At 50.1% G+C, this 27688-nt stretch overlaps 1 protein-coding gene across 1 annotated transcript in view; it reads left to right on the forward strand.

Moving 5' to 3' along the window:
* wdpcp (WD repeat containing planar cell polarity effector) overlaps nucleotides 1–27688 on the forward strand; it is a 257819-nt gene that overhangs the window by 96363 nt on the left and 133768 nt on the right. Inside the window, exons 9-11 of the mRNA XM_071394507.1 lie at nucleotides 1952–2152; nucleotides 16442–16871; nucleotides 18866–19048. Of these exons, the coding sequence (XP_071250608.1) occupies nucleotides 1952–2152; nucleotides 16442–16871; nucleotides 18866–19048 (814 nt within the window). The remainder of the gene's footprint in view (nucleotides 1–1951; nucleotides 2153–16441; nucleotides 16872–18865; nucleotides 19049–27688) is intronic.

The raw sequence follows: 27688 nt of genomic DNA on the forward strand, positions 1-27688 counted from the left end.
AAGAGAGGTATAGAGGGAGGGAGGAGAGAGAAGAGGGGATAGAGGGATGGAGGGGAGAGAAAAGAGAGGTATAGAGGGAGGTAGGGAGGGAGGGAGGGAGGAGAGAGAGAAGAGAGGTATAGAGGGAGGGAGGGATGAGAGAGAGAAGCGGTATTGAGGGAGGGTGGAGAGAGAGAAGAGGGGTATTGAGGGAGGGAGGGAGGGAGGAAAGAGAGAAGAGGGGTATAGAGGGAGGGAGGGAGGAGAGAGAAGAGAGGTATAGAGGGAGGGAGGAGAGAGAAGGGGGGGATATAGGGATGGAGGGGAGAGAGAAGAGAGGTATAGAGGGATGGAGGAGAGAGAGAAGAGGGAATATATAGATGGAGGAGAGAGAGAGAGAAGAGGGGAATGGAGGAGAGAGGAGAGGGGATATTGGGATTTAGGAGAGAGGGAAGAGGGGGATATAGAAATGGAGGAGAGAGAGGAGAGGGGATATTAGGATTGAGGAGAGAGAGAAGAGGGGGATATTAGGATTGAGGAGAGAGAGAAGAGGGGGATATAGAAATGGAGGAGAGAGAGGAGAGGGGATGTAGGGAGGGACTTGTGTACGTGAAGAATGAATAAATAAACAAATAAATGGATGTATTAACAACATGTATCTCTTAACCCCCTTCCCTCCATCCTCTGTCCTCCATTTTGTGTCTCTGTCTCCTTCCTCCACCCTTTTTCTTTCCTCCTTGCTTTCCCATCTTTTTTTATTTTTGGTGTTTGCTGGTCAGCAATAATCAAAACCACTTTCTGGGGGATTAGTTAGCAGCCTCTTTTTCTAGTTTAGCTCAGTGGACCAGGGCTGGACTGTACCATCCAGGGGACCAGGGCTGGGCTGTACCATCCAGGGGACCAGGGCTGGGCTGTACCATCCAGGGGACCAGGGCTGGGCTGTACCATCCAGGGGACCAGGGCTGGGCTGTACCATCCAGTGGGGCTAGGGGGTAGGGGAGGGGATCCCCTTATCAGGCCCCTGCTTCTGGAGCCAGACGTACGGCAGGAGCGATTGCTTTCAGAGCCCCCCTGTCCCGCCCTGCATGGCCCCCCCGTGCCCCAACAAAAGCCTGCTAGTAATGTGATAATGGCAGCGTTAGCAGTTAGCTTAGCGCCGCCGCGTAGCGCTAAGGACTGTAGCGGGTGCGGGAGGGGGGGTGTGCATGACCAAGAAGTCTCATCCAAATAAATGGATGATCTTTGTTGTGACTGAAATCACACTTGGCTTCGAATGTTTAAAAAACGGGGGGGTTGATACGTCAGGGGTAAGAAAGGGTCTTTGATGATGTGACTTGTGTTGTCTGTATTCTACAACATTTGGGAGGGAGAGAGAAAGAGGGAGAGGGAATGAGAGAGGGGAAAAGAGAGGGAGGGAGGGAGGGAGAGAGAATGAGAGAGAGAGAGAAAAAGACAAGGATGGAGAGAGAAAAAGACAGGGATAGAGAGAGAGAAAAGACAGGGATAGAGAGAGAGAAAAGACAGGGATAGAGAGAATAAGACAAGGATGGAGAGAGAAAAAGACAGGGATAGAGAGAGAAGAAGACAAGGATGGAGAGAGAATGAGAGAGAAAAAGAGAGACGGAGGGAGGGGGAAGAAAGAGATGATGGTTTCTAGTGGCCTGACATTAGCTGCCTCTTCACCTCCCCTCTCAACAGTCAACATCCTAGGGAAATAAATATTAGTAACAGTGTGTGTAGTAACAGTGTGTGTAGTAACAGTGTGTGTAGTAACAGTGTGTGGGGTAACAGTGTGTGGGGTAACAGTGTGTGTAGTAACAGTGTGTCTCTCTCTAGGTGGCGTGTGTGGAGGTGCGTGGGGTAACAGTGTGTCTCTCTCTAGGTGGCGTGTGTGGAGGAGCGTGGGGTAACAGTGTCTCTCTCTAGGTGGCGAGTGTGGAGGTGCGTGGGGTAACAGTGTGTCTCTCTCTAGGTGGCGTGTGTGGAGGTGCGTGGCCCCCCAGGGCGCAGGCAGGGCAGGCGTGTGGATCTGAACTGTCTCCAGGACGTAGCAGTGTGTTGGTGGTCCCTGGCTAACACTAATGAGGAACTGTGGCCCTGGAACCCGAGCCACACACACACTGAGAGGGACAACCTAGTGTTACTGAGCTGTTCCAGTACCGAGGGCCTCAAGGTTAACACACACACACACACACACACACACACACACACACACACACACACACACACACACACACACACACACACACACACACACACTGAGAGGGACAACCTAGTGTTACTGAGCTGCTCCAGTACCGAGGGCCTCAAGGTTAACACACACACACACACACACACACTGAGAGGGACAACCTAGTGTTACTGAGCTGCTCCAGTACCGAGGGCCTCAAGGTTAACACACACACACACACACACACACACACACACACACACACACACACACACACACACACACACACACACACACACACACACACACACACACACACACTGAGAGGGACAACCTAGTGTTACTGAGCTGCTCCAGTACCGAGGGCCTCAAGGTTAACACACACACACACACACACACACACACACACACACACACACACTGAGAGGGACAACCTAGTGTTACTGAGCTGCTCCAGTACCGAGGGCCTCAAGGTTAACACACACACACACACACACACACACACACACACACACACACACACACACACACACACACACACACACACACACACACCTCATATGTATTTACACATTGAAGCTAATGTCACCTTTTACTTCAGGGTGTTTTCATGCATCTCTGTTTTAGCGTTTAGAAATGAAAGCACTTTATGCATCTAGTCCGTCCGTTTGAAGACTGAAGTTACAGTGTGTTCAGGTAGTCAAACGTTTAGTATTCAGGGGACGAGGAGAGAGAAGGGAAGAAACAAACACCTTTATCAACCGTATAGAGTATCTCTGGCATTACCTCATCTATAATAACACATAACCTCTTCTATAATAACACATGACCTCTTTTATAATACCACATTACCTCTTCTATAATAACACATAACCTCTTCTATAATAACACATGACCTCTTCTATAATACCACATTACCTCTTCTATAATAACACACATTACCTCTTCTATAATAACACACATGACCTCTTCTATAATAACACACATTACCTCTTCTATAATAACACACATTACCTTTTCAATAATACCACACATGACCTCTTCTATAATAACACATAACCTCTTCTATAATAACACACATTACCTCTTCAATAATAACACACAATACGTCTTCAATAATAACACACAATACCTCTTCAATAATAACACACAATACCTCTTCAATAATAACACACAATACCTCTTCAATAATAACACACATTACCTCTTCAATAATAACCCACATTACCTCTTCTATAATAACACACATGACCTCTTCAATAATAACCCACATTACCTCTTCTATAATAACACACATGACCTCTTCAATAATAACCCACATTACCTCTTCTATAATACCACACATTACCTCTTCTATAATAACACACATGACCTCTTCTATAATAACACACATTACCTCTTCTATAATAACACACATTACCTTTTCAATAATACCACACATGACCTCTTCTATAATAACACATAACCTCTTCTATAATAACACACATTACCTCTTCAATAATAACACACAATACGTCTTCAATAATAACACACAATACCTCTTCAATAATAACACACAATACCTCTTCAATAATAACACACAATACCTCTTCAATAATAACACACATTACCTCTTCAATAATAACCCACATTACCTCTTCTATAATAACACACATGACCTCTTCAATAATAACCCACATTACCTCTTCTATAATAACACACATGACCTCTTCAATAATAACCCACATTACCTCTTCTATAATACCACACATTACCTCTTCTATAATAACACACATTACCTCTTCTATAATAACACACATTGCCTCTTCTATAATACAGGGGCCTTTAATGATAAAGAAGAGATGCTTCAGTGGTCAGGGTTAAAGGTCCCCCCCCCCCCTCTCTCTCTCCCCCCCTCCCTCCCACTCGCCCTCTCTCTCTCTCTCTCTCTCTCTCTCTCTCTCTCTCTCTCTCTCTCGCCCCCCCCCTCTCTCCCCCCTCTCTCTCTCCCTCCCTACCTCTCTCGTGTTCTGTCTTTCCTTCTCTCTCCCCCCTTCTCTCTCTCTCTCTCTCTCCCCCTCCCCCCCCCTCTCTCTCTCTCTCTCCCCCCTCTCTCTCTCTCCCTCCCTACCTCTCTCTTGTTCTGTCTTTCCTTCTCTCTTTCCCCTTCTCTCTCTCTCACCCCTCCTCTATCTCTCTCTCTCTCTCCCCCCCTTCTCTCTCTCCCCCTCTCTCTCTCTCCCTCCCTACCTCTCTCTTGTTCTGTCTTTCCTTCTCTCTTTCCCCTTCTCTCTCTCGCCCCTCCTCTCTCTCTCTCTCTCCCTCTCTGTCTCTGTCTCTCTCTCTCTCTCTTTGTTGTCTGTCATATTTTCTCTCCTTCCATCTCTCTCTCTCAGAAGAATTCTTCCACACAGTCACTCTGTGTCTGTGTGTGTCTGTGTGTGTCTGTGTGTGCGTATCTGTCTGTGTGTGTGTGTGGATAGGATTTGTGAATGGTGAATTAGCCATCTCAAGGGTGGCGTCTTCCAGTATGTTCTACTACATCTCCTAAAACAAGGGGAACTAACTAAGCAGGTGATGTGTCTTTACGGTGGTCGTGTGTACGAGCCTGTCTGCTTCCACCTCTCAGCCCCTGTGTGTGTGTCTCACCTCCCAGACCCTTTGTGTGTGTGTGTGTTTCACCTCCCAGCCCCTTTGTGTGTGTGTGTGTGTGTGTGTGTGTGTGTGTGTGTGTGTGTGTGTGTGTGTGTGTGTGTGTGTGTGTGTGTGTGTGTGTGTGTGTGTGTGTGTGTGTGTGTGTGTGTGTGTGTGTGTGTGTGTGTGTGTGTGTGTGTTTCACCTCCCAGCTCCTGTGATAACCCTATCTGTGACCTGTTTCCCAGGCAACATGCGTAGGAATAACATACTGTCGCCAAAAAGCAGACGGAGAAACCCAAATTACCGAACGAACACGGCTTAAGCACTCGTACCTCTGTAAACGTATGTAAATATGCTCCAGCGTAGAGAAGACAGGGAAGAGGAGCGTTACCAATCGCATGAAAACAAACTGCTAAAGAACAGGCAAGGAGAGGAAAAACTGAATATTGAAATCATCAAAGCAGATGCTGTCGTGGGCTTTTCTTCTTGTTCTGGAACGTTCTCTGCTCTGGTTTATCACACTCCTTCACCTAGTTCTTTTATTTATGTCCCTCCTCTTCCTCCTCCTCCCCTCCTCCTGGTTTATCACACTCCTTCACCTAGTTATTTTATTAATGTCCCTCCTCTCCCCTCCTCCCTCCTCCCTCCTCTCCCCCCCTCCTCTCCCCTCCTCTCCCCTCCTCCGATTTATCACACTCCTCCTTCACCTAGTTCTTTTATTTATGTCCCTCCTCTCCCCTCCTCCCTCCTCCCTCCTCTCCCCCCCTCCTCTCCCCTCCTCTCCCCTCCTGGTTTATCACACTCCTCCTTCACCTAGTTATTTTATTTATGTCCCTCCTCACCCCCCTCCCCCCCCCCCTCCTCCTCCCCCCTCCTCCTCCCCCCTCCTGGTTTATCACACTCCTCCTTCACCTAGTTCTTTTATTAATGTCCCTCCTCTCCCCTCCTCCCTCCTCTCCCCCCCTCTCCCCCCTCCTCCCCCTCCTCCCTCCCTCCTCCTGGTTTATCACACTCCTCCTTCACCTAGTTCTTTTATTAATGTCCCTCCTCTCCCCTCCTCCCTCCTCCCTCCTCTCCCCCCCTCCTCTCCCCTCCTCTCCCCTCCTCCTGGTTTATCACACTCCTCCTTCACCTAGTTCTTTTATTAATGTCCCTCCTCTCCCCTCCTCCCTCCTCCCTCTTCCCTCCCTCCTCTCCCCTCCTCTCCCCTCCTGGTTTATCACACTCCTCCTTCACCTAGTTCTTTTATTTATGTCCCTCCTCTCCCCTCCTCCCTCCCTCCTCTCCCCTCCTCCCTCCTCCCTCCCCCCTCTCCCCTCCTCCCTCCTCCCTCCCTCCTCTCCCCTCCTCCCTCCTCCCTCCCTCCTCTCCCCTCCTCCCTCCCTCCTCTCCCCTCCTTCCTCCCTCCTCCTGGTTTATCACACTCCTCCTTCACCTAGTTATTTTATTTATGTCCCTCCTCTCCTCCCTCCTCTCCCCTCCTCTCCCCCCCCTCCTCCTCCCCCTCCTCCCTCCCTCCTCCTGGTTTATCACACTCCTCCTTCACCTAGTTCTTTTATTTATGTCCCTCCTCCCTCCCTCCTCTCCTCTCCTCCCTCCTCCCTCTCCCCTCTCCCCTCCTCCCTCCTCCTGGTTTATCACACTCCTCCTTCACCTAGTTCTTTTATTTATTTACCTCGTCCCTCTCTCCTCCCTCTCCTCTCCCCCTCTCCTCCCTCTCCTCTCCCCCTCTCCTCCCTCTCCTCTCCCCCTCTCCTCCCTCTCCTCTCCCCCTCTCCTCCCTCTCCTCTCCCCCTCTCACCTTCTTCTCTCTCCTCCCTCCTCTCTCCTCTCTCCCCCTCTTCTCTCCTCCCTCTAATCCCTCCTCCCTGCATCCCTCCTCCCCTCTCCTCCCTCCCTCCTCCCCCCCTCCATCCTCCCCCTCTCCTGCCTCCCCTTCTCCTCTCTCCTCCCTCCTCCCTCTCCTCTTTCTCCCTCTCCTCCCTCTCCTCTTTCCACCCACTCCTCCCTCCTCCTCTCCTCTCTCCCCCTCTTCCCTCCTCCCCCTCTCCCTCCCTCCTCCCCTACCTCCTCCCCTCCTCTCCCTCCTCCCTCCTCTCCCTCTCTCCCTCCTCCCTCCTCTCCCTCTCTCCCCCTCCTCCCTCCCTCCATTCCTCCTCCCCATGTCCTCCTCCTCCTCTCCTCCCTCCCTCCATCCCTCCTCCCCCTCTAATCCCTCCCTCCTCTCCCTCCCTCCTCCCCCTCCTACTCCCCCTCTCATCCCCCACCCCCTCTCCCTCCCTCCTCCCCCACCCCCTCTCCTCCCTCTCTCCCCCTCTTCCCTCCTTCCTCTCCCTCCCTCCTCCCTCCCTCCTCCCTCCCCCCCTCTCCTCCCTCCTCCCCCTTTCCTCCTCCATGGTTTTAAAAGAACATTAAAGTCCCCTCTCCTGAATCTAATCAAAGTGTTTGTCATTTTTCAAATGCGAGGTGTAAAATTAAGTGTGTGTGCTTTCGCGTACGTGCGTGTGTACCAGCGTGTGTTTGATGGCGCGGTGTGAAATTAAGCAAGCAGTTTATTTAAGAAGTGTGGAGAGAATCAAACACTCAGAGCTCATCTGAGAAGACGAAGGAGAAGAGAGCCAGGGACTTCAATCGCTTCAAGCTCATATATATGTTCCTTTTGTTGAGCCAGCTATCTGCCATGCTAAGCCCATTTAACACTCGCTCCCTCCGTTTAAAAGCCTGATTCCTGTTCCCTATGTGGTCTATACAACATGACAAATATGATTTAGGATTTATTTAACATTTAGTTAACATTTTTAATGATTCCTGGAATTTCTGTGAAAAAAGGAAGGGAAACAGATGTTTTTATTTCAAGTCTGTTTTGTGTTCAGTGTCGGGGGGTATTCTGTGTGTGTGTGTGTGGGGGGGGGGGTCTGTGTGTGTGTGGGGGGGGGGGTCTGTGTGTGGGGGGGGGGAGGTATTCTGTGTGTGTGGGGGGGGGGTCTGTGTGTGTGTGGGGGGGTCTGTGTGTGGCGGGGGGGTCTGTGTGTGGGGGTGTGTGGGGAGGTATTCTGTGTGTGTGGGGGGGGGTCTGTGTGGGGGTGTGTGGGGAGGTATTCTGTGTGGGGGTGGGGGGTCTGTGTGTGGGGGTGTGTGAGGGGGTTCTGTGTGTGGGGAGGTATTCTGTGTGTGTGGGGGGGGTTCTGTGTGTGGGGGGGTTGTGTGTGTGAGTGGGGGGGTTCTGTGTGTGTGGGGGGAGGTTGTGTGTGTGTGTGGTGGGGGGGGGGGGGGGGGGGGTTCTGTGTGTGGGGGGGTTGTGTGTGTGAGTGGGGGGGTTCTGTGTGTGTGTGGGGTGGTTCTGTGTGTGTATGTGGGGGGGGGGGTGAGTGGGGAGGAGGTCTGTGTGTGTGGAGGGGTTCTGTGTGTGTGGGGGGTGTCTGTGTGTGGGGGGGTGTCTGTGTGTGTGTGGTAAAGGGGTTTGCGTGTGTGGGTTCTGTGGGGGAGGGGGTAAGGAGGTTCTGTGTGAGTGTGTGGGGGGGGTCTGTGTGTGTGGGGGGGTCTGTGTGTGTGGGGGGGTCTGTGTGTGGGGGAGTCTGTGTTTGGGGGGGGGGGGGTCTGTGTGTGTGGGGGGGGGGTATGTGTGTGGGGGGTTATGTGTGTGGGGGGTCTGTGTGTGTGTGTGGGGGGTGTCTGTGTGTGTGGGGGGTGTCTGTGTGTGGGGGGTCGTTCTGTGTGTGTGGGGGGGTCTGCGTGTGTGTGGGGGGGGTCTGCGTGTGTGTGTGTGTGGGGGGGGTGCGCCCATGTTTGTGTACATGTTGACTTTGTCTAACCGTACCTACCTTCTACCCCCCCACCCCCCCAAGCTTATTAATTCTCATCACCAAAACGTCCCTCCCTTCACTCACCCCCCTACCTCCCCTCTCCCTGCCCCCCTCACTCCCTTCACTCACATCCCTCCCTCTCCCCCATCCCTCCTTCACTCTGTCTCTGCCCCTGTCTTTCTGTGCTCTGTGAGCTGTGTAATTGTCTGTGTGAGGCCCGGTGCTGTGAACAAGGGGCCAGGCTCTCAGCTGGCCCCTCCCCTGTTATCTTCCATGTGCCGGGGAAGGAGAGGAGAACAACGGAGAAGAATAGTTTGGACCAGTCACTGAAACCAATAGACAAGAGTAGTCCCAAACCAATCCTTTCCCTACTCCTATCCCAACCCCTACTCATACCCCTACTCCCTACTCCTATCCCTACTCCCTACTCCTATCCCAACCCCTACTCATATCCATACTCCCTACTCCCTACTCCTATCCCTACCTCTACTCCCTACCCCTATCTCTACTCCTACCCCTACTACCTCTATTCCTACTCCTACTCCAATCCCTACTCCTATCCATACTCATATTCCTACTCCTATCCCTACTCCTACGCCTATCATACTCCTACTACTATCCCTACTCCTATCCCTACTCCAATCCATACTCCTATTCCTACTCCTATCGCTACTCCTATCCCTACTCCTATCCATACACCTACTTCTATCCCTACTCCTATCCCTACTCCTATCCCTATTCCTACTCATATCCCTATTCCTACTCATATCCCTATTCCTACTCCTATCCCTACTCCAATCCCTACTCCTATCCCTATTCCTACTCCTACTCATATCCCCATTCTTACTCCTATCCCTACTCCAATCCCTACTCCTATCCATACTCCTATCCCTATTCCTACTCCTATCCCTACTCCTATCCCTATTCCTACTCCTACTCATATCCCCATTCTTACTCCTATCCCTACTCCAATCCCTACTCCTATCGATACTCATATCCCTATTCCTACCCCTATCCCTACTCCTATCCCTATTCCTACTCATATCCCTATTCCTACTGCTATCCCTACCCCAATCCCTACTCCAATCCCTACTCCTATCCCTACTCCTACTCCTTTCTCTACTCCAATCCCTACTCCTATTCCTACTCAAATCCATACTCCTATCTCTACGCCCTACTCCTATCCCTACTCCAATCCCTACTCCAACCCCTACTCCGATCCCTACTCCGATCCCTACTCCTATCCCTACTCCTATCCCTATTCCTACTCATATCCATATTCCTACTCATATCCCTACGCCTATCCCTATGTCTACCTCTACTCGAATCCCTACTCCTACCCCTACCCCTACTCCTATCCCAACCCCTACTTCTACCCCTACTCCTATCCCTATCCCTAACACTACACCTACCCCTATCCATAATCCTACTCCTACTCATACTCATACATCTACTCCCTACTCCTACTCATACCTCTACACCCTACTCCTACCTCTACTCCCTACCCCTACCCCTACTCCTATCCATACCCCTATTCCTAATCCTACCCCACTCTGATCCCTATTCCTATCCCTACTCCTACCTCTACTCCCTACCCCTACTCCTATCCATACCCCTATTCCTATCCCTACTCCTATTCCTAATCCTAACCTTATGTCACGATCGTTGGAAGCATACTCGGACCAAAGTGATCTGGGTTCCACATTTGTTTTATTTAAAGTAAGTGAACGACACAACAAAACAATAAAGAATCAACGAAACGCTACGACAATGGAGTGCTAACATGCAACTACACCTAAACAATATCCCACAAAACACAGGTGGAAAAAAGCTACCTAAATATGATCCCCAATTAGAGACAACGATTACCAGCTGCCTCTAATTGGGAATCATACAAAATCACCAACATAGAAAAACAAAACTAGAACCCCACATAGAAAATATAAACTAGACTAACCCCCAGTCACGCCCTGACCTACTCTACCATAGAAAATAAGGGCTCTCTATGGTCAGGACGTGACAGTACCCCCCCAAAAGGTGCGGACTCTGGCCGCAAAACCTGAAACCAAAAGGGAGGGTTAGGGGGGCTGTCTAGTGTCGGTGGCGGCTCTGGTGCGGGGTGAAGAACCCGCTCATCCCGCGGATCCAGCCAGCTGAACACTGTGCCTGGACTGGACCTAGATGCCGAGGAAGGCTCCTGCCATGGAGCTGGACTGGACACCGGCCCTGGCCTGGACATCGGCGCAGAGGAAGACTCCTGCCATGGAGCTGGACTGGACACCGTGTTTGGACTGGGCATCGGCGCAGAGGAAGACTCCTGCCATGGAGCTGGACTGGACACCGTGTTTGGACTGGGCATCGGCGCAGAGGAAGGCTCCTGCCCTGGAGCTGGAGGTTCTGGACCGTGGACCGTCGCAGGAGGTTCCGGACCGTGGACCGTTGCAGAAGGTTCCGGACCATGGACCGTCTCAGGAGGTTCCGGAATGTGGACCGTCTCAGGAGGTTCCGGAATGTGGACCGTCGTTGGAGGTTCCGGACTGTGGACCGTCGTTGGAGGTTCCGGACTGGGAACCGTCGCCGGAAGCTCTGGACTGGGAACCGTCGCCGGAAGCTCTGGACTGGGAATAGTCGCCGGAAGCTCTGGACTGGGGAGGCGCACTGGAGGCCTGGTGCGTGGAGCCGGCACAGGTGGCGCCAGACTGGTGACACGCTCTTCAGGACGAGTGCGAGGAGCAGGCATAGGACGTACTGGGCTGTGGAGGCGCACTGGAGACCTGGTGCGTGGAGCCGGCACAGATTTCACCAGACTAATAGCACGCTTCTCAGGACAAGTACGGGGAGCTGACTCAGGTGGCATTAAACTGATTACACGCTCCTTAGGGCAACTGTCGTGCATCGTCCACCAACTCAACAACTCTCCGCTCTTTCTCCTCCAATACCTCCATCCATTCTCTGACGGTCTCTGACTTTTCTCCTCCAATACCTCCATCCACTCTCTGACGGTCTCTGACTCTCTCCTTTCACTCTCCTCCAGTTTCTTCCTCTTCTCCCAGACTGGCTCTGGTTCACTCCCCGCCGACCACCCCATGTGCCCCCCCCCCCCCCCCCCCCCAAAAATGGTGCTGTCTTTTGGGCTTTCTCTGTGGCTGCGAACCCCGGGGTCGTCGCTGTCCTCCCTTTTCTCCTTGCGTCTCCCGCCAAGGAAGGCGATCCTGTCCTGCCATGATTTCCTCCCAAGTCCAGGATCCCTTCCCATCCAGAATCTCCTCCCAAGTCCATGTTACCCTCTCCTCCTGGGCACGCTGCTTGGTCCTGTTGTGGTGGGATATTCTGTCACGATCGTTGGAAGCATACTCGGACCAACGTGATCTGGGTTCCACATTTGTTTTATTTAAACAACCACACAACAAAACAATAAAGAATCAACGAAACGTGACGACAATGGAGTGCTAACATGTAACTACACATAAACAATATCCCACAAAACACAGGTGGAAAAAAAGCTACCTAAATATGATCCCCAATTAGAGACAATGATTACCAGCTGCCTCTAATTGGGAATCATACAAAATCACCAACATAGAAAAACAAAACTAGAACCCCACATAGAAAATATAAACTAGACTAACCCCAAGTCATGCCCTGACCTACTCTACCATAGAAAATAAGGACTCTCTATGGTCAGGAAGTGACACCTTATCCCTACTCCTTCCCCTACTCCTACCCCTACTCCTACCCCTACTCCTACCCCTACTCCTATCCCTACCCCTACTCCTATCCCTACCCCTATCTCTATCCCTACTCCTACCCCTACTCCTATCCCTACTCCTACCCCTACTCCTATCCCTACCCCTACTCCTATCCCTATCACCATCCCTACTCCTATCCCTATCACCATCCCTACTCCTACCCCTACTCCTATCCCTACTCCTACCCCTACTCCTATCCCTACTCCTACCCCTACTCCTATCCCTACTCCTACCCCTACTCCTATCCCTACTCCTACCACTACTCCTACCTCTACTCATATCCCTACTCCTACTCCTATCACTATCCCTACTCCTTATTGAGGAGTGGGAGGGGAGGGGAGGTGTAGCTACCAGCTAGTCCTATTGAGGAGTGGGAGGGGAGGGGAGGTGTAGCTACCAGCTAGTCCTATTGAGGAGTGGGAGTGGGAGGGGAGGTGTAGCTACCAGCTAGTCCTATTGAGGAGTGGGAGTGGGAGGGGAGGTGTAGCTACCAGCTAGTCCTATTGAGGAGTGGGAGGGGAGGTGTAGCTACCAGCTAGTTCTATTGAGGAGTGGGAGGTGAGGGGAGGTGTAGCTATCAGCTAGTTCTATTGAGGAGTGGGAGGTGAGGGGAGGTGTAGCTATCAGCTAGTCCTGTTTTGGTGGGACCAGGGGGATTTGAAGAGGATCGTCAGGGTGATAGTCTAGGTGTGTGATAGTCAGGGTAATAACTAAGAGGTGTGGTGATAAGTGTGGTCTAGGTGTGTGATAGTCAGGGTAATAACTAAGAGGTGGGGTGATAAGTGTAGTCTAGGTGTGTGATAGTCAGGGTAATAACTAAGAGGTATGGTGATAAGTGTAGTCTAGGTTTGTGATAGTCAGGGTAATAACTAAGAGGTGTGGTGATAAGTGTAGTCTAGGTGTGTGATAGTCAGGGTAATAACTAAGAGGTGTGGTGATAAGTGTAGTCTAGGTGTGTGACAGAGTGTACGTCTGAGGAGCTGAAGCCTGTGTGTGTGTGTGTGTGTCTGTGAAGTGTGTGTGTGTGTGAGTGTAGTGTGTGTGTGTGTGTGTGTGAGGCCCAGCCCTGCAGTCGGGGCAGTACCCAGAGAACGAGGGTCTGTGGCTGGGGCAGGTGTGGCTCACCATGACGCTGGCAAAATGCCAACCCACCACCCTCCCCTTAACCTCTGCCTCTCACACACACTCTTAAGCACACACACACACACACACACACACACACACACACACACACACACACACACACACACACACACACACACACACACACACACACACACACACACACTCTCTTTCAGTCATCCCCCTTTCTGTGCTGTCAGCACCTCCTCCCCCGCCAACCCCCCCCCCCGGGGTGCAGCAGGAGCTGGCTCGAGGGGATTATGGGAAGAAAAAAAGGAGCCTAAAACAGTCATCTGTTTCCTTCCTGTTGTATTCCCAAATGGCACCCTATTCCCTATTTAGTGCACTGCTTGTGACCAGGGTCTATAGGGGAGCCCAAAGGGATCTGGTCTAAAGTAGTGCACTATAATAGGGGAATAGGGAGCCATTTGTGACTCAGCCCATGGTGGGTAAAACCTGCCTAAGTCTCTTCTTGGCAGAGCCTGCCAAACTACCGGCTTTGCTTTGTTTTGCACCAGGCAGGCAGGGAGGCAGATAGGGAGGGAGGGAGGGAGGGAGGGAGGGAGGGAGGGAGGGAGGGAGACAGACAAGCAGGGAGGGAGGGACAGAGGGAGACAGACAGGGAGGGAGGGAGGGAGACAGACAAGCAGGGAGGGAGGGACAGAGGGAGACAGACAGACAGGGAGGGAGACAGACAGAGGGAGGGAGGGAGGGAGGGAGGGAGGGAGGCAGACAAGCAGGGAGAGGGGGAGACAGACAGACAGGGAGGGAGGGACAGAGGGAGACAGACAGACAGACAGACAGGGAGGGAGAGAGGGAGACTAACCAATAGGGAGGGATGGAGATAGACAAGCAGGGAGGGAGGGAGGGAGGGATGCAGGCAGGGAATGAGTGAAGGAGGGAGGCAGGCAAGGGAGTCTTACTGATAGGGATGGAGGGAGACAGGAAGGAAGGGAGGGATTCTGACAGGGAGGGAGACTGACCAATAGGGAGGGAGGGAGACTTACCGATAGGAAGGGACAAAGTCAGGCACGGAGGGAGACTGACCGATAGGGAGGGACAAAGTCAGGCACGGAGGGAGACTGACCGATAGGGAGGGAGACTGACCGATAGGGAGGGACAAAGTCAGGCAGGGAGGGAGACTGACCGATAGGGAGGGACAAAGTCAGGCAGGGAGGGAGACTGACCGATAGGGAGGGACAAAGTCAGGCAGGGAGGGAGACTGACCGATAGGAAGGGACAAAGTCAGACACGGAGGGAGACTGACCGATAGGAAGGGACAAAGTCAGGCAGGGAGGGAGACTGACCGATAGGGAGGGACAAAGTCAGGCAGGGAGGGAGACTGACCGATAGGGAGGGACAAAGTCAGGCACGGAGGGAGACTGACCGATAGGGAGGGACAAAGTCAGGCAGGGAGGGAGACTGACCGATAAGGAGGGACAAAGTCAGGCACGGAGGGAGACTGACCGATAGGGAGGGACAAAGTCAGGCAGGGAGGGAGACTGACCGATAGGGAGGGACAAAGTCAGGCACGGAGGGAGACTGACCGATAGGGAGGGACAAAGTCAGGCACGGAGGGAGACTGACCGATAGGGAGGGACAAAGTCAGGCACGGAGGGAGACTGACCGATAGGGAGGGAGACTGACCGATAGGGAGGGACAAAGTCAGGCAGGGAGGGAGACTGACCGATAGGGAGGGACAAAGTCAGGCAGGGAGGGAGACTGACCGATAGGGAGGGACAAAGTCAGGCAGGGAGGGAGACTGACCGATAGGAAGGGACAAAGTCAGACACGGAGGGAGACTGACCGATAGGGAGGGACAAAGTCAGGCACGGAGGGAGACTGACCGATAGGGAGGGACAAAGTCAGGCAGGGAGGGAGACTGACCGATAGGGAGGGACAAAGTCAGGCACGGAGGGAGACTGACCGATAGGGAGGGACAAAGTCAGGCACGGAGGGAGACTGACCGATAGGGAGGGACAAAGTCAGGCACGGAGGGAGACTGACCGATAGGGAGGGACAAAGTCAGGCACGGAGGGAGACTAGCTAAATGAATTAGTCAGACTGTCACTGTAGCTACACGACATCCACAGCCCTATTGTTTGTGTTGCAGTGTTCTGTGTCAGTAGGTTACCGACTTTCTGTCATTTGTGGGGTTCAATTCATTACAGCTTTATTTGTCCCATTACGGCAATTTACCACCTAGGCAGTGGTATTGTTTGTTGTTTAGTGCATATGCCAAGTAGACTGGTAGGAAATGTTCCAGGAAAACATTTGTGACCTTGAGTTGAATGGAGCACTTATCATTGGCTTGTTTGATTGGCACTCCATCTCTAGAGGGAGTAGTGAAGCTACGCTGTTATTGTTCTGTCTGTCTGTCTGTCTGTCTGTCTGTCTGTCTGTCTGTCTGTCTGTCTGTCTGTCTGTCTGTCTGTCTGTCTGTCTGTCTGTCTGTCTGTCTCTCTCTGTCTCTGTCTGAGTCTGAGTCTGTCTGTCTGTCTCTCTCTCTCTGTCTCTGTCTGAGTCTGTCTGTCTGTCTGTCTGTCTGTCTCTCTCTCTCTCTCTCTCTCTCTCTCTCTCTCTCTCTCTCTCTCTCTCTCTGTCTGTCTGTCTGTCTGTCTGTCTGTCTGTCTGTCTGTCTGTCTGTCTGTCTGTCTGTCTGTCTGTCTGTCTGTCTGTCTGTCTGTCTGTCTGTCTGTCTCTCTCTGAGTCGCTCTCTCTGAGTCTCTCTCTCTCTCTCTCTCTCTCTCTCTCTCTCTCTCTCTCTCTCTCTCTCTCTCTCTGAGTCTGTCTCTCTCTCTCTCTCTCTGAGTCTCTCTCTCTCTCTGTCTCTCTGTCTCTGTCTGTCTCGCTGTCTGAGTCTCTCTGTCTGAGTCTTTCTGTCTGTCTTTCTGTCTGAGTCTCTCTGTCTCTGTGTCTCTCTTTCTCTCTCTCTCTCTTTCTCCTCCTCTGCCTAACCTGTCTCTCTTTCCCCCCTCTCTCTTCCTCTCTCTCCCCTCCAGGTGCTCAGCTCCATGTGTACTGAGGGTGACCTGTTGGATCTCTGCTTCAGTCTCCTGCAGCCGTACCAGCTTCTGTCCGTGGAGCTGCCTGAAGGACCCCAAGGATCCCACACCACCACCACCGGGACGTCCTGGGCAGACGCCTGTGTGTACGAGTGCGCCCGCGGCCGCCTCCAACGTCTCTCGGCGACCCGTATCCCCCTCTCCTCGCGCCCCGTCTCCTGCTGCCGCCACCCCTCCTCAACCACCCTGCTACTGGGCCTCAGCGACTCCTCTCTGGTCCTCTACGATGAGAGGAGAGGGGTGTCGCTGCTCGCCCCCTGCCCCATCCCGCCCGTCCTGGTGGCCTGGCACCCTGCAGGGGGGGTGGTGGTGGTGGGGGGAGGCCAGGGGGAACTGATGGTTCTGGATCTTGGCTTGGCTCCCCTAGGTATAAACTACTTTTATTTTTGAAAGGCCAGCACTCACTTTTCACCCCTTTTTAAAACTTCTTATGGCTAGCGGAACCCCTCGACAACATTCCGCTGAAAAGGCGGAAGGCGGAAATTCAAAAATACTTTTTTAGAAATCTGTAACTTTCATACATTCACAAGTGCAATACACCAAATTAAAGCTTAACTTCTTGTTAATCTACCCATCGTGTCCGATTTCAAAAATATTTTACAGCGAAAGCACACCATATGATTATGTTAGGTTAGAGCCTAGTCACAAAAACACACACAGCCATTTTCCAGCCAAAGAGAGGAGTCACAAAAAGCAGAAATAGAGATAAAATGAATCACTAACCTTTGATGACACTCATAGGACTTCATGTTACACAATACATGTATGTTTTGTATGATAAAGTTCATATTTATATCCAAAAATCTCAGTTTACATTGGCGCGTTATGTTCAGTAATGTTGTGCCTCGAAAACATCCGGCAAGTTTTCAGAGGCACATCAATTTACAGAAATACTCATCATAAACTTTGATAAAAGATACAAGTATTATGCACAGAATTATAGATATACTTCTCCTTAATGCAACCGCTGTGTCAGATTTAAAAAAAAGCTTTATGGAAAAAGCAAACCATGCAATAATCTGAGTACGGCACTCAGACAAAAACAAGCAATGCAGATACCCGCCATATTGTGGAGTCAACAGATGTCAGAAATAGCGTTATAAATATTCACTTTGATGATCTTCATCAGAATGCACTCCCAGGAATCCCATTTCCACAATAAATGTTTGATTTGTTCGATATAGTCCATCATTTATGTCCAAATACCTCCTTTTGTTCAGTTCAGTTCACAATCCAAACTCACGATGCGCGGGCAAGTCCAGAAGAAAGTTCAGACGAAAAGTTCAAAAAGTTATATTACAGTTCGTAGAAACATGTCAAACGATGTATAGAATCAATCTTTAGGATGTTTTTAACATACATCTTCAATAATGTTCCAACTGGAGAATTCCTTTGTCTTTAGAATTGCAATGGAACGCAGGTCGCTCTCACGTGAGCACGCGTGACCAGCTCATGCCACTCTGGCAGACCCCTGACTCAATCAGCTCTCTTTCCCCCCTCCTTCACAGTAGAAGCATCAAACAAGGTTCTAAAGACTGTTGACATCTAGTGGAAGCCTTAGGAAGTGCAATATGAGCCCATAGACACTGTATATTTGATAGGCAATGAGTTGAAAAACTACAAACCTCAGATTTCCCACTCCCTGATTGGATTTTTCTCAGGTTTTTGCCTGCCATATGAGTTCTGTTATACTCACAGACATCATTCAAACAGTTTTAGAAACTTCAGAGTGTTTTCTATCAAATACTACTAATAGTATTCATATATTAGCTTCTGGGCCAGAGTAGCAGGAAGTTTACTCTGGGCACGCTTTTCATCCGAACGTGAAAATGCTGCCCCCTATCCCAAACAGGTTTTAAATATATTTGTGCGCATTTTGTATGTTTTATTGAACAGAGGAGAGACAGTGGGAAAGATGGGTAGAGAGTGTGTCACAAAGTCATTGGGCCGGATTCCAACCCATGCCGACAGCGGTATACATCTGTGCTGCAGGCGAATGGACGGACTGCTCGACCACAACATTCACTTGAATAGAAGTTGCAATAGGAAGCTTTGTTTTAACATGTCTTAGTAGACCACATAGTGTGGTCCATCTGAGCGTGCAGCTTTCTCAGAGTGTGGTGTGTATGACCCACACCTGAATGGTCTTTCTGTAACAGTCAGGCAGACCCATTATACCATGCTGCAGCTTCATTATCTTATGATATGCCTTTATTATACATCATAAAATACTCTCTATTTTCTAATACGACTTTGTTTTCTGTCATTTTTTGTTGTTTAGACATTTTGTGTATGAAATAACAATGTAAATAAATGTTAAATTTGATTGATTAATAATTTGTAATGATTTTGCTCCTCTAGGGTTGACCCTAGTGGGAGAGGACCCATCCCCAGCCACCACCACTCTGAGGCTTGCTCAGCATCTGCGCTGTCCTGGGGGGCTGGAGGGGCTGCAGTGGGCTGGGGGGACGGGGCTGGAGGGAACTGATACACTGATGCTGGCCTTCCATGGAGGACCACTGGCCGCACTGAGATTCAGACTGGGTGGGTGGAGTCGACAGTACCATGTGTCTCTCTCTCTTGCTGTCTGTCTGTCTCTCGCTGTCTGTCTGTCCCTCTCTCTCGCTCGCTCTCTGTCTCTCTCGCTCTCTGACTCTCTCGCTGTCTGTCTCTCTCGCTCTCTGTCTCTCTCGCTGTCTGTCTCTCTCGCTGTCTGTCTCTCTCGCTCTCTGACTCTCTCGCTCTCTGACTCTCTCGCTGTCTGTCTCGCTCGCTCGCTCTCTGTCTCTCTCGCTCTCTGACTCTCTCGCTCTCTGTCTCTCTCGCTGTCTGTCTCTCTCGCTGTCTGTCTGTCCCTCTCTCTCGCTCGCTCTCTGTCTCTCTCTCTCGCTCTCTGTCTCTCTCGCTGTCTGTCTGTCTCTCGCTGTCTGTCTGTCCCTCTCTCTCGCTCGCTCTCTGTCTCTCTCGCTCTCTGTCTCTCTCGCTGTCTGTCTCTCTCGCTGTCTGTCTCTCTCGCTCTCTGTCTCTCTCGCTCTCTGTCTCTCTCGCTCTCTGTCTGTCTGCTCTCAAGGTCCTGAGGAGCAGCTGATTAATAGAATGTAACAGTGTGTTGCTGAAACAAAACCCTGCACTCCCTGTAAACCTCGTTGGTTGGCCACCCCTGTCCTAACATCCATACTGTTTAGTTGTATTAAAGGAGATCAGAACTCCCATCCCCTGTTATATTACATTTTAGACAGTACAGTGGGAAAACAGAGAGGGAGAACGAATGTAAGGGCAGAGACAGAAGAGGTCTAGACGGGACTCGAACCCCCGTCGCCAGGTGGTAGGGTAGCCTATAATTTGTTAAGGGTTTGTGTAGTGCTGGGTCAAAACCCTGCATACCTACTATTACTTTAGGAGAGGAGCACATTACTCACATCAGCCCCTGCCCTGATACATCCATACTGTCTCTCTCTCTCACACACACACACACACACACACACACACACACACACACACACACACACACACACACACACACACACACACACACACACACACACACACACACACACACACACACACACACACACACACACAGAGTGTTGGTTACATCAACCCCTGCATCCGTACTGTTAGCGTTGAGGGAAGTTAATTTGTGGGTCGGTTGGCGAGGGCAGAAGGAGTCATAGCTCGTAGAGGTTATTCAATAATCGCCCCTGGGCCATGGGCCCCCCACAGGTGCATTCTGGGATGCATTTTTCCGATAAATCGTTTACAGTGGCTGTGTCCCCTGGGGCCCTCAGATTAAGTTTGCCAATCAAAAGGTTCCTGCCGAGGAGGAGAGGAGCACGTCTCTTAATTGTTGTGACTTTGGAAGAAGATGCGATGTGACACTGTCATAAGAAAACCATGTGTGGGGGTGGGCGGGGTGTAGGGGGGTTGTATGTGGGGGGAAATGTGTGTGTGTGTGTGTGTGTGTGTGTGTGTGTGTGTGTGTGTGTGTGTGTGTGTGTGTGTGTGTGTGTGTGTGTGTGTGTGTGTGTGTGTGTGTGTGTGTGTGTGTGTGTGGGGAAGTATGTATGTTTGAAGGAAAATGTGACACTGACACAAGAAGACGATGCGGCTGAACTGAGGGAGAGGGGAGAGAGAGGGTGTCTGTGTGTGTGTGGAGAGGCGTGTGTGTGTGTGTGTGCGCACGTGTATGTGTGTGTGTGTGTGTGGAGAGGCGTGTGTGTGTGTGCGCACGTGTGTGTGGAGAGGCGTGTGTGTGCGCGTGTGTGCGTGTGTGTGCATGTGTGTGTGTGTGTGTGTGTGTGTGCTTGCATGCGGGTTCTGACAATAGCCTCCTCTCCTCTGATCGTCTGCCAAGGTTTTGATGAAGAAAGTAACCGTGCGTCTTTCTGCGATGATAATTCTCGCCAACGTGTGTGTTTCTGTGTGTGTGTTTCTGTGTGTGTGTTTCTGTGTGTGTGTTTCTGTGTGTGTGTTTCTGTTCTGTGTTCAGTCACACTTGTTCTTCTCTTTCTGTCTGTTTGTCTTCCTGCTTGTTTAGCTCTCCTCATTTTCTTTAGTTACTCAATTCATTAGGTCTGCTACATGGAAGAGAGGGAGGAGGGAGGGAGGAGGGAGGGAGGAGGGGGGAGGGTGGGGTAAGAGGGGGGAGGGAGGGGGGGGGGGGTAAGGGGGAGGGCGAGGGGGAGAGGTAGGGTGGAAGGGGGGGGGGGGAAGGAGGGAGGGGGCGAGACAGGGAGGGAGGGAGGGAGTGGGGGAGTGAGTTCGAAGCGGTGAGAAAGAAAGACAAGAAAGACTTGGCCTGCATCCAGGTTTTTTCATGTTCTTCTCTTCCAGAGGAGGAGGCCCTCCCTCTTGCTTCCCTCTGCCTGCCAGAGTTATCTCATCTGGGCACACGTTCGCCGGGGCGAGGGCTGCTCGGGGAGAGGCTACGGAAGGGCAGCTTGGTGCGTACCGCGCGCCACACGTCCTCTGAAAGAGTCTAGTTTGTTGTTGTTTTTTGCACAGAGAAATAAAGAGAAGACTAAGAGAGCGAGAAACGCCACTAAACGTGTTTTACAGTGTTGACACAAACTCAACATCCGAAGCGCATCGTTGAGGATGTTTTTGTGTCGTTTTCTACGTCTTTACCTCAAGGTTAGGTGCTGCGTTTAGTGTCTCGTTGCTGTTGGTTAAAAGGTTCCTTTCCTTTGTAGTGAATAGAGACACATAGCATAATGTCAGAGCATTTACAGGAGGAATGGACTGATCCCTTTACGCTAAAAAAGATTGCAGTCAGAGTGCAGTTTAACTGCAGTACACTGAAGTTATTCTGCAATTACTGCTTCCAAAATACCACAGTCGACGGCAGTTACTGCACTTGTACAACTGCTGTCTTTTTTTGTAAAGGGGTATACAAGACAAGATGTAAACAGTCCCACAGACAAACTACAGAGGCCTTCTACAGCCTCTGATTTTGGAATTGCACACATTCATTTAAATCATTGGAATTGGATTATAGTCTCCCGACCTGTTTGTTTCACTAACAGACTAGTGGCTAGGCTACCTCTTTCTTTTCCCCAACGCAGTTAAGCCAAAACCACGGCCCGTTATTCAGAGGGGCGTTCTACAACGCTTTGAGCCTCTCTCCAAGTCTCCAAGTCCGGAAGAGAAGATCACGTAGCGTGAAATTTCAGTCACTGATTAATAACATTAGCCTTTGTATTTCAAGATTGAAAAAAATAACAACATAATGTCGTGGACCGAACTAGCCATTAACATCCCTTAACGCTCAAAGACAGATTCAATGGCTGTAGCATAGCGTATTCCACTGAATGATTAGCTAATAAATATTTGAGAAATTATGAATAATAAGCATATTCTTTTACCTGATAATAGACTACTAATGATAATAAAACAACTTCAAATACTGAGCTAGTAACATTAAGTAGCCTAGGTTAACTTAGCTGCCCTTCAATTGAGGGAATTCAGCAGAGTTCTCTGAGACATTTTTTACAACTCATTGAAACTCTGAAAATAAATACATGGGCAAATGTTACCAAACATGATAATACCAGGTCTGGATTACGGTAGGCAGCTAATTGTTAAATTCAACTTTCCATCCTTACCTTGGAAGGCCACGGTCTCTGTGCTGATCGCCTGTGAGTGAGACAACGCTAGCTAGCCAATGGGAGCGTAGTAGAACACCCCTCTGAATAACGGGGCGTGGTTTTGGCTTAACTGAGTTGGGAAAAAGACGCGGTTTGCTATACTGATTGGTGTTTCACTAGCAGACTAGAGGTTAGGCTAGCTAGACTGATTGGTGTTTCACTAACAGACTAGGGGTTAGGCTAGCTAGACTGATTGGTGTTTCACTGGCAGGCTAGGGGTTAGGCTAGCTGGACTGATTGGTGTTTCACTAACAGGCAAGGTGTTTGGTGTTTCACTAACAGGCTAGGGGTTAGGCTAGCTGGACTGATTGGTGTTTCACTGGCAGGCTAGGGGTTAGGCTAGCTGGACTGATTGGTGTTTCACTAACAGGCTAGGGGTTAGGCTAGCTGGACTGATTGGTGTTTCACTAACAGGCTAGGGGTTAGGCTAGCTGGACTGATTGGTGTTTCACTAACAGACTAGGGGTTAGGCTAGCTGGACTGATTGGTGTTTCACTGGCAGACTAGGGGTTAGGCTAGCTAGACTGATTGGTGTTTCACTGGCAGACTAGGGGTTAGGCTAGCTAGGCTGATTAGTGTTTCACTAACAGACTAGGGGTTAGGCTAGTTAGACTGATTGGTGTTTCACTGGCAGACTAGGGGTTAGGCTAGCTAGACTGATTAGTGTTTCACTAACAGACTAGGGGTTAGGCTAGCTGGACTGTTTGGTGTTTGTATCACTAGCAGGCTAGTGTGTGCATGTGTGGTGAGACTTAGCAAGGTGCAGATGCTGACACACGGAACTCAGACTCACCTCATATATACACACACACACACATGCTCACACACAGATCTCAGCTGATCTATTAGCCACATTAGCAGAGTCTTTAGGGGATTTGAGGGGTTTGCTAATTGTCAGTCTTTAGGGGATTTGAGGGGTTTGCTAATTGCCAGCTTGTAATTTTAATTGGGACTAACAATCCCTCCCCTCTTCCCCCGTTCATTAAATTGATTAGACAATAATGTGGTCGTCACTTTGCCCCCTAATCGTCTGACTACGTGCGTCCCCACCTCACACACGTACAGTACCAGTGAAAGGTTTGGACACTCATACTAATTTCAGAGTTTTTCTTTATTTTTTACTATTTTCTACATTGTATAATAATAGTGAAGAAATCAAAACTATGAAATAACACATATGGAATCATGTAGTAACCCAAAAAGTTTTAAACAAATCAAAATATATTTGAGATTTTTCAAAGTAGCCACCCTTTACCTTGTGTGTGTGTTTGTACGGACAGTGAAGGTGTGTGTGTTTGTACGGACAGTGAAGGTGTGTGTGTTTGTACGGACAGTGAAGGTGTGTGTGTTTGTACGGACAGTGAAGGTGTGTGTGTTTGTACGGACAGTGAAGGTGTGTGTGTTTGTACGGACAGTGAAGGTGTGTGTGTTTGTACGGACAGTGAAGGTGTGTGTGTTTGTACGGACAGTGAAGGTGTGTGTGTTTGTACGGACAGTGAAGGTGTGTGTGTTTGTACGGACAGTGAAGGTGTGTGTGTTTGTACGGACAGTGAAGGTGTGTGTGTTTGTACGGACAGTGAAGGTGTGTGTGTTTGTACGGACAGTGAAGGTGTGTGTGTTTGTACGGACAGTGAAGGTGTGTGTGTTTGTACGGACAGTGAAGGTGTGTGTGTTTGTACGGACAGTGAAGGTGTGTGTGTTTGTACGGACAGTGAAGGTGTGTGTGTTTGTACGGACAGTGAAGGTGTGTGTGTTTGTACGGACAGTGAAGGTGTGTGTGTTTGTACGGACAGTGAAAGTGTGTGTGTTTGTACGGACAGTGAAGTTGTGTGTGTTTGTACGGACAGTGAAGGTGTGTGTGTTTGTACGGACAGGGAAGGTGTGTGTGTGTGTGTTTGTACGGACAGTAAAGGTGTGTGTGCAGGGCGTCTCGATCTGTGTACAGGAAGGGTAGGTGTCGACTGCTGCAGGTGAAAATTCAGGTAATTGAGATCATATGGTACACTCCTGACTGTCGTGCAACCAAGAGGGCATCACAGCCACACACACACACACACACACACACACACACACACACACACACACACACACACACACACACACACACACACACACACACACACACACACACAGTCTTACAGTTGAAGTCGGAAGTTTACATACACTTAGGTTGGAGTCATTAAAACTTGTTTTTCAACCACTCCACAAATTTCTTGTTAACAAACTATAGTTTTGGCAAGTCGGTTAGGACATCTACTTTGTGCATAACACAAGTAATTTTGCCAGCAATTGTTTACAGTCAGATTATTTCACTTAGAATTCACTGTATTACAGTTCCAGTGGGTCAGAAGTTTGCATACACTAAGTTGACTGTGCTTTTAAACAGCTTGGAAAATTCCAGAAAGTGACATCATTTGAGTCAATTGGAGGTGTACCTGTGGATGTATTTCAAGGCCTACCTACAAACGCAGTGCTTCTTTGCTTGACATCATGGGAAAATCAAAAGAAATCAGCTCAGAAAAAAATGTGTAGATCTCCACAAGTCTGGTTCATCCTTGGGAGCAATTTCCAAACGCCTGAAGGTACCACGTTCATCTGTACAAACAATATTACACAAGTATAAACACCATGGGACCACGCAGCCGTCAGTAGGCAGTAGGTGCACTTGATTCATAAGCCCTGCGCACCGGTCAAGCAAAGTATTCAATTTTTGAGCCATTATATTTTCTGAAAAGACCAACTTCACCCAGCAGACGGGGATATCTGTGGCTAAATCAGTCCGCCTCCTGCGCTGGCCAATCGGATAGCTCAAATCACCGTACCTACAGCTTCCACAACCAAGGCCACAGCAAAGTTTGATTGGCTACTAGCCTACATGAGATTTCATAACTTTTAAAACCTTGACCAGAGAGAGACTGTCAAAGAATACAGCAAAAAAGCTGCTGTTTTTATGAGTGAATTCATGTTTTTATTCAGTACTGTCAACAGTGGTTTTATTCAGTACTGTCAACACTGGTTTTATTCAGTCCTGTCAACACTGGTTTTATTCAACACTATTACAACACATAAAACGCGCTTCTCCCTACTTCCACTGGTGCTGCATTGAATGAGTAACCAAGTGTATCGCTAGCCTTGCGTTTTAATTATTATTAGCAGCTCGTTGTCTATTTTAATGTCGAGGAATATTTCACTTTCTCTGGTCATAAGAACATCATGAATTTGTCCATGAGGCAGAAGCGGTGCGACTTGAGTTTTGCCATCAGGTGGAAGACAGTGTCTCTTCTCTCTGGTCAGTCTCACCGGAGGAAAAGAAGGAGAGATCAGGGACCGTGAGACCCTCTGCTGCTCTCTCCCTCCGCTGAGACTAATGCTGCGTTCAAAACAACTGGGAACTCGAGAAAAAACGATATCCAACTCTGAAACTATGGCCTCTTTCTAGAGCTCGGACTTTCCGACCTTAAGATCACTGACATCATGATTTGACCTCGTATTTTTCTGAGTTCCTGGTTGTCTTCAAAGCACCATGACCATCAGATTCAGGTCAGTCCAGTAAAATAAAATATATCATTATTTCAATTTGTGGTCAGCTCTGCCTTGCAAGTGCTACACCAGTTTTTAAATATCATATGATCTGAGAATAATAATATTGTCAGGCCAGGCGTATAGCCAATACGCTGTGATAACGTAGATCTCAGCTTGCTTTTGGACTGCGAAACTGATCTGGACTTAGAAAAGGTTGGTGACCACTGCTTTAGAGCTAGTCGTTAAAATCAAATGTTTTGTAAATAAAGTGTGTAGTGTAGCCTGTCCAGTAGTGACGTCCAGTGTCCTTTACCTTCTCCCTAACCCTCGTCCATCTCTCCCTCTCTTCCCTCTTCAGGTGCTCTGTCGGGGGGTCAGTGTCCTTTACCTTCTCCCCTCGTCCATCTCTCCCTCTCTTCCCTCTTCAGGTGCTCTGTCGGGGGGTCAGTGTCCTTTACCTTCTCCCCTCGTCCATCTCTCCCTCTCTTCCCTCTTCAGGTGCTCTGTCGGGGGGTCAGTGTCCTTTACCTTCTCCCCTCGTCCATCTCTCCCTCTCTTCCCTCTTCAGGTGCTCTGTCGGGGGGTCAGTGTCCTTTACCTTCTCCCCTCGTCCATCTCTCCCTCTCTTCCCTCTTCAGGTGCTCTGTCGGGGGGTCAGTGTCCTTTACCTTCTCCCCTCGTCCATCTCTCCCTCTCTTCCCTCTTCAGGTGCTCTGTCGGGGGGTCAGTGTCCTTTACCTTCTCCCCTCGTCCATCTCTCCCTCTCTTCCCTCTTCAGGTGCTCTGTCGGGGGGTCAGTGTCCTTTACCTTCTCCCCTCGTCCATCTCTCCCTCTCTTCCCTCTTCAGGTGCTCTGTCGGGGGGTCAGTGTCCTTTACCTTCTCCCCTCGTCCATCTCTCCCTCTCTTCCCTCTTCAGGTGCTCTGTCGGGGGGTCAGTGTCCTTTACCTTCTCCCCTCGTCCATCTCTCCCTCTCTTCCCTCTTCAGGTGCTCTGTCGGGGGGTCAGTGTCCTTTACCTTCTCCCCTCGTCCATCTCTCCCTCTCTTCCCTCTTCAGGTGCTCTGTCGGGGGGTCAGTGTCCTTTACCTTCTCCCCTCGTCCATCTCTCCCTCTCTTCCCTCTTCAGGTGCTCTGTCGGGGGGTCAGTGTCCTTTACCTTCTCCCCTCGTCCATCTCTCCCTCTCTTCCCTCTTCAGGTGCTCTGTCGGGGGGTCAGTGTCCTTTACCTTCTCCCCTCGTCCATCTCTCCCTCTCTTCCCTCTTCAGGTGCTCTGTCGGGGGGTCAGTGTCCTTTACCTTCTCCCCTCGTCCATCTCTCCCTCTCTTCCCTCTTCAGGTGCTCTGTCGGGGGGTCAGTGTCCTTTACCTTCTCCCCTCGTCCATCTCTCCCTCTCTTCCCTCTTCAGGTGCTCTGTCGGGGGGTCAGTGTCCTTTACCTTCTCCCCTCGTCCATCTCTCCCTCTCTTCCCTCTTCAGGTGCTCTGTCGGGGGGTCAGTGTCCTTTACCTTCTCCC

This window comes from Salvelinus alpinus, chromosome 3 (genome assembly GCF_045679555.1).
Source record: "Salvelinus alpinus chromosome 3, SLU_Salpinus.1, whole genome shotgun sequence".
Lineage (NCBI taxonomy): Eukaryota > Metazoa > Chordata > Actinopteri > Salmoniformes > Salmonidae > Salvelinus > Salvelinus alpinus.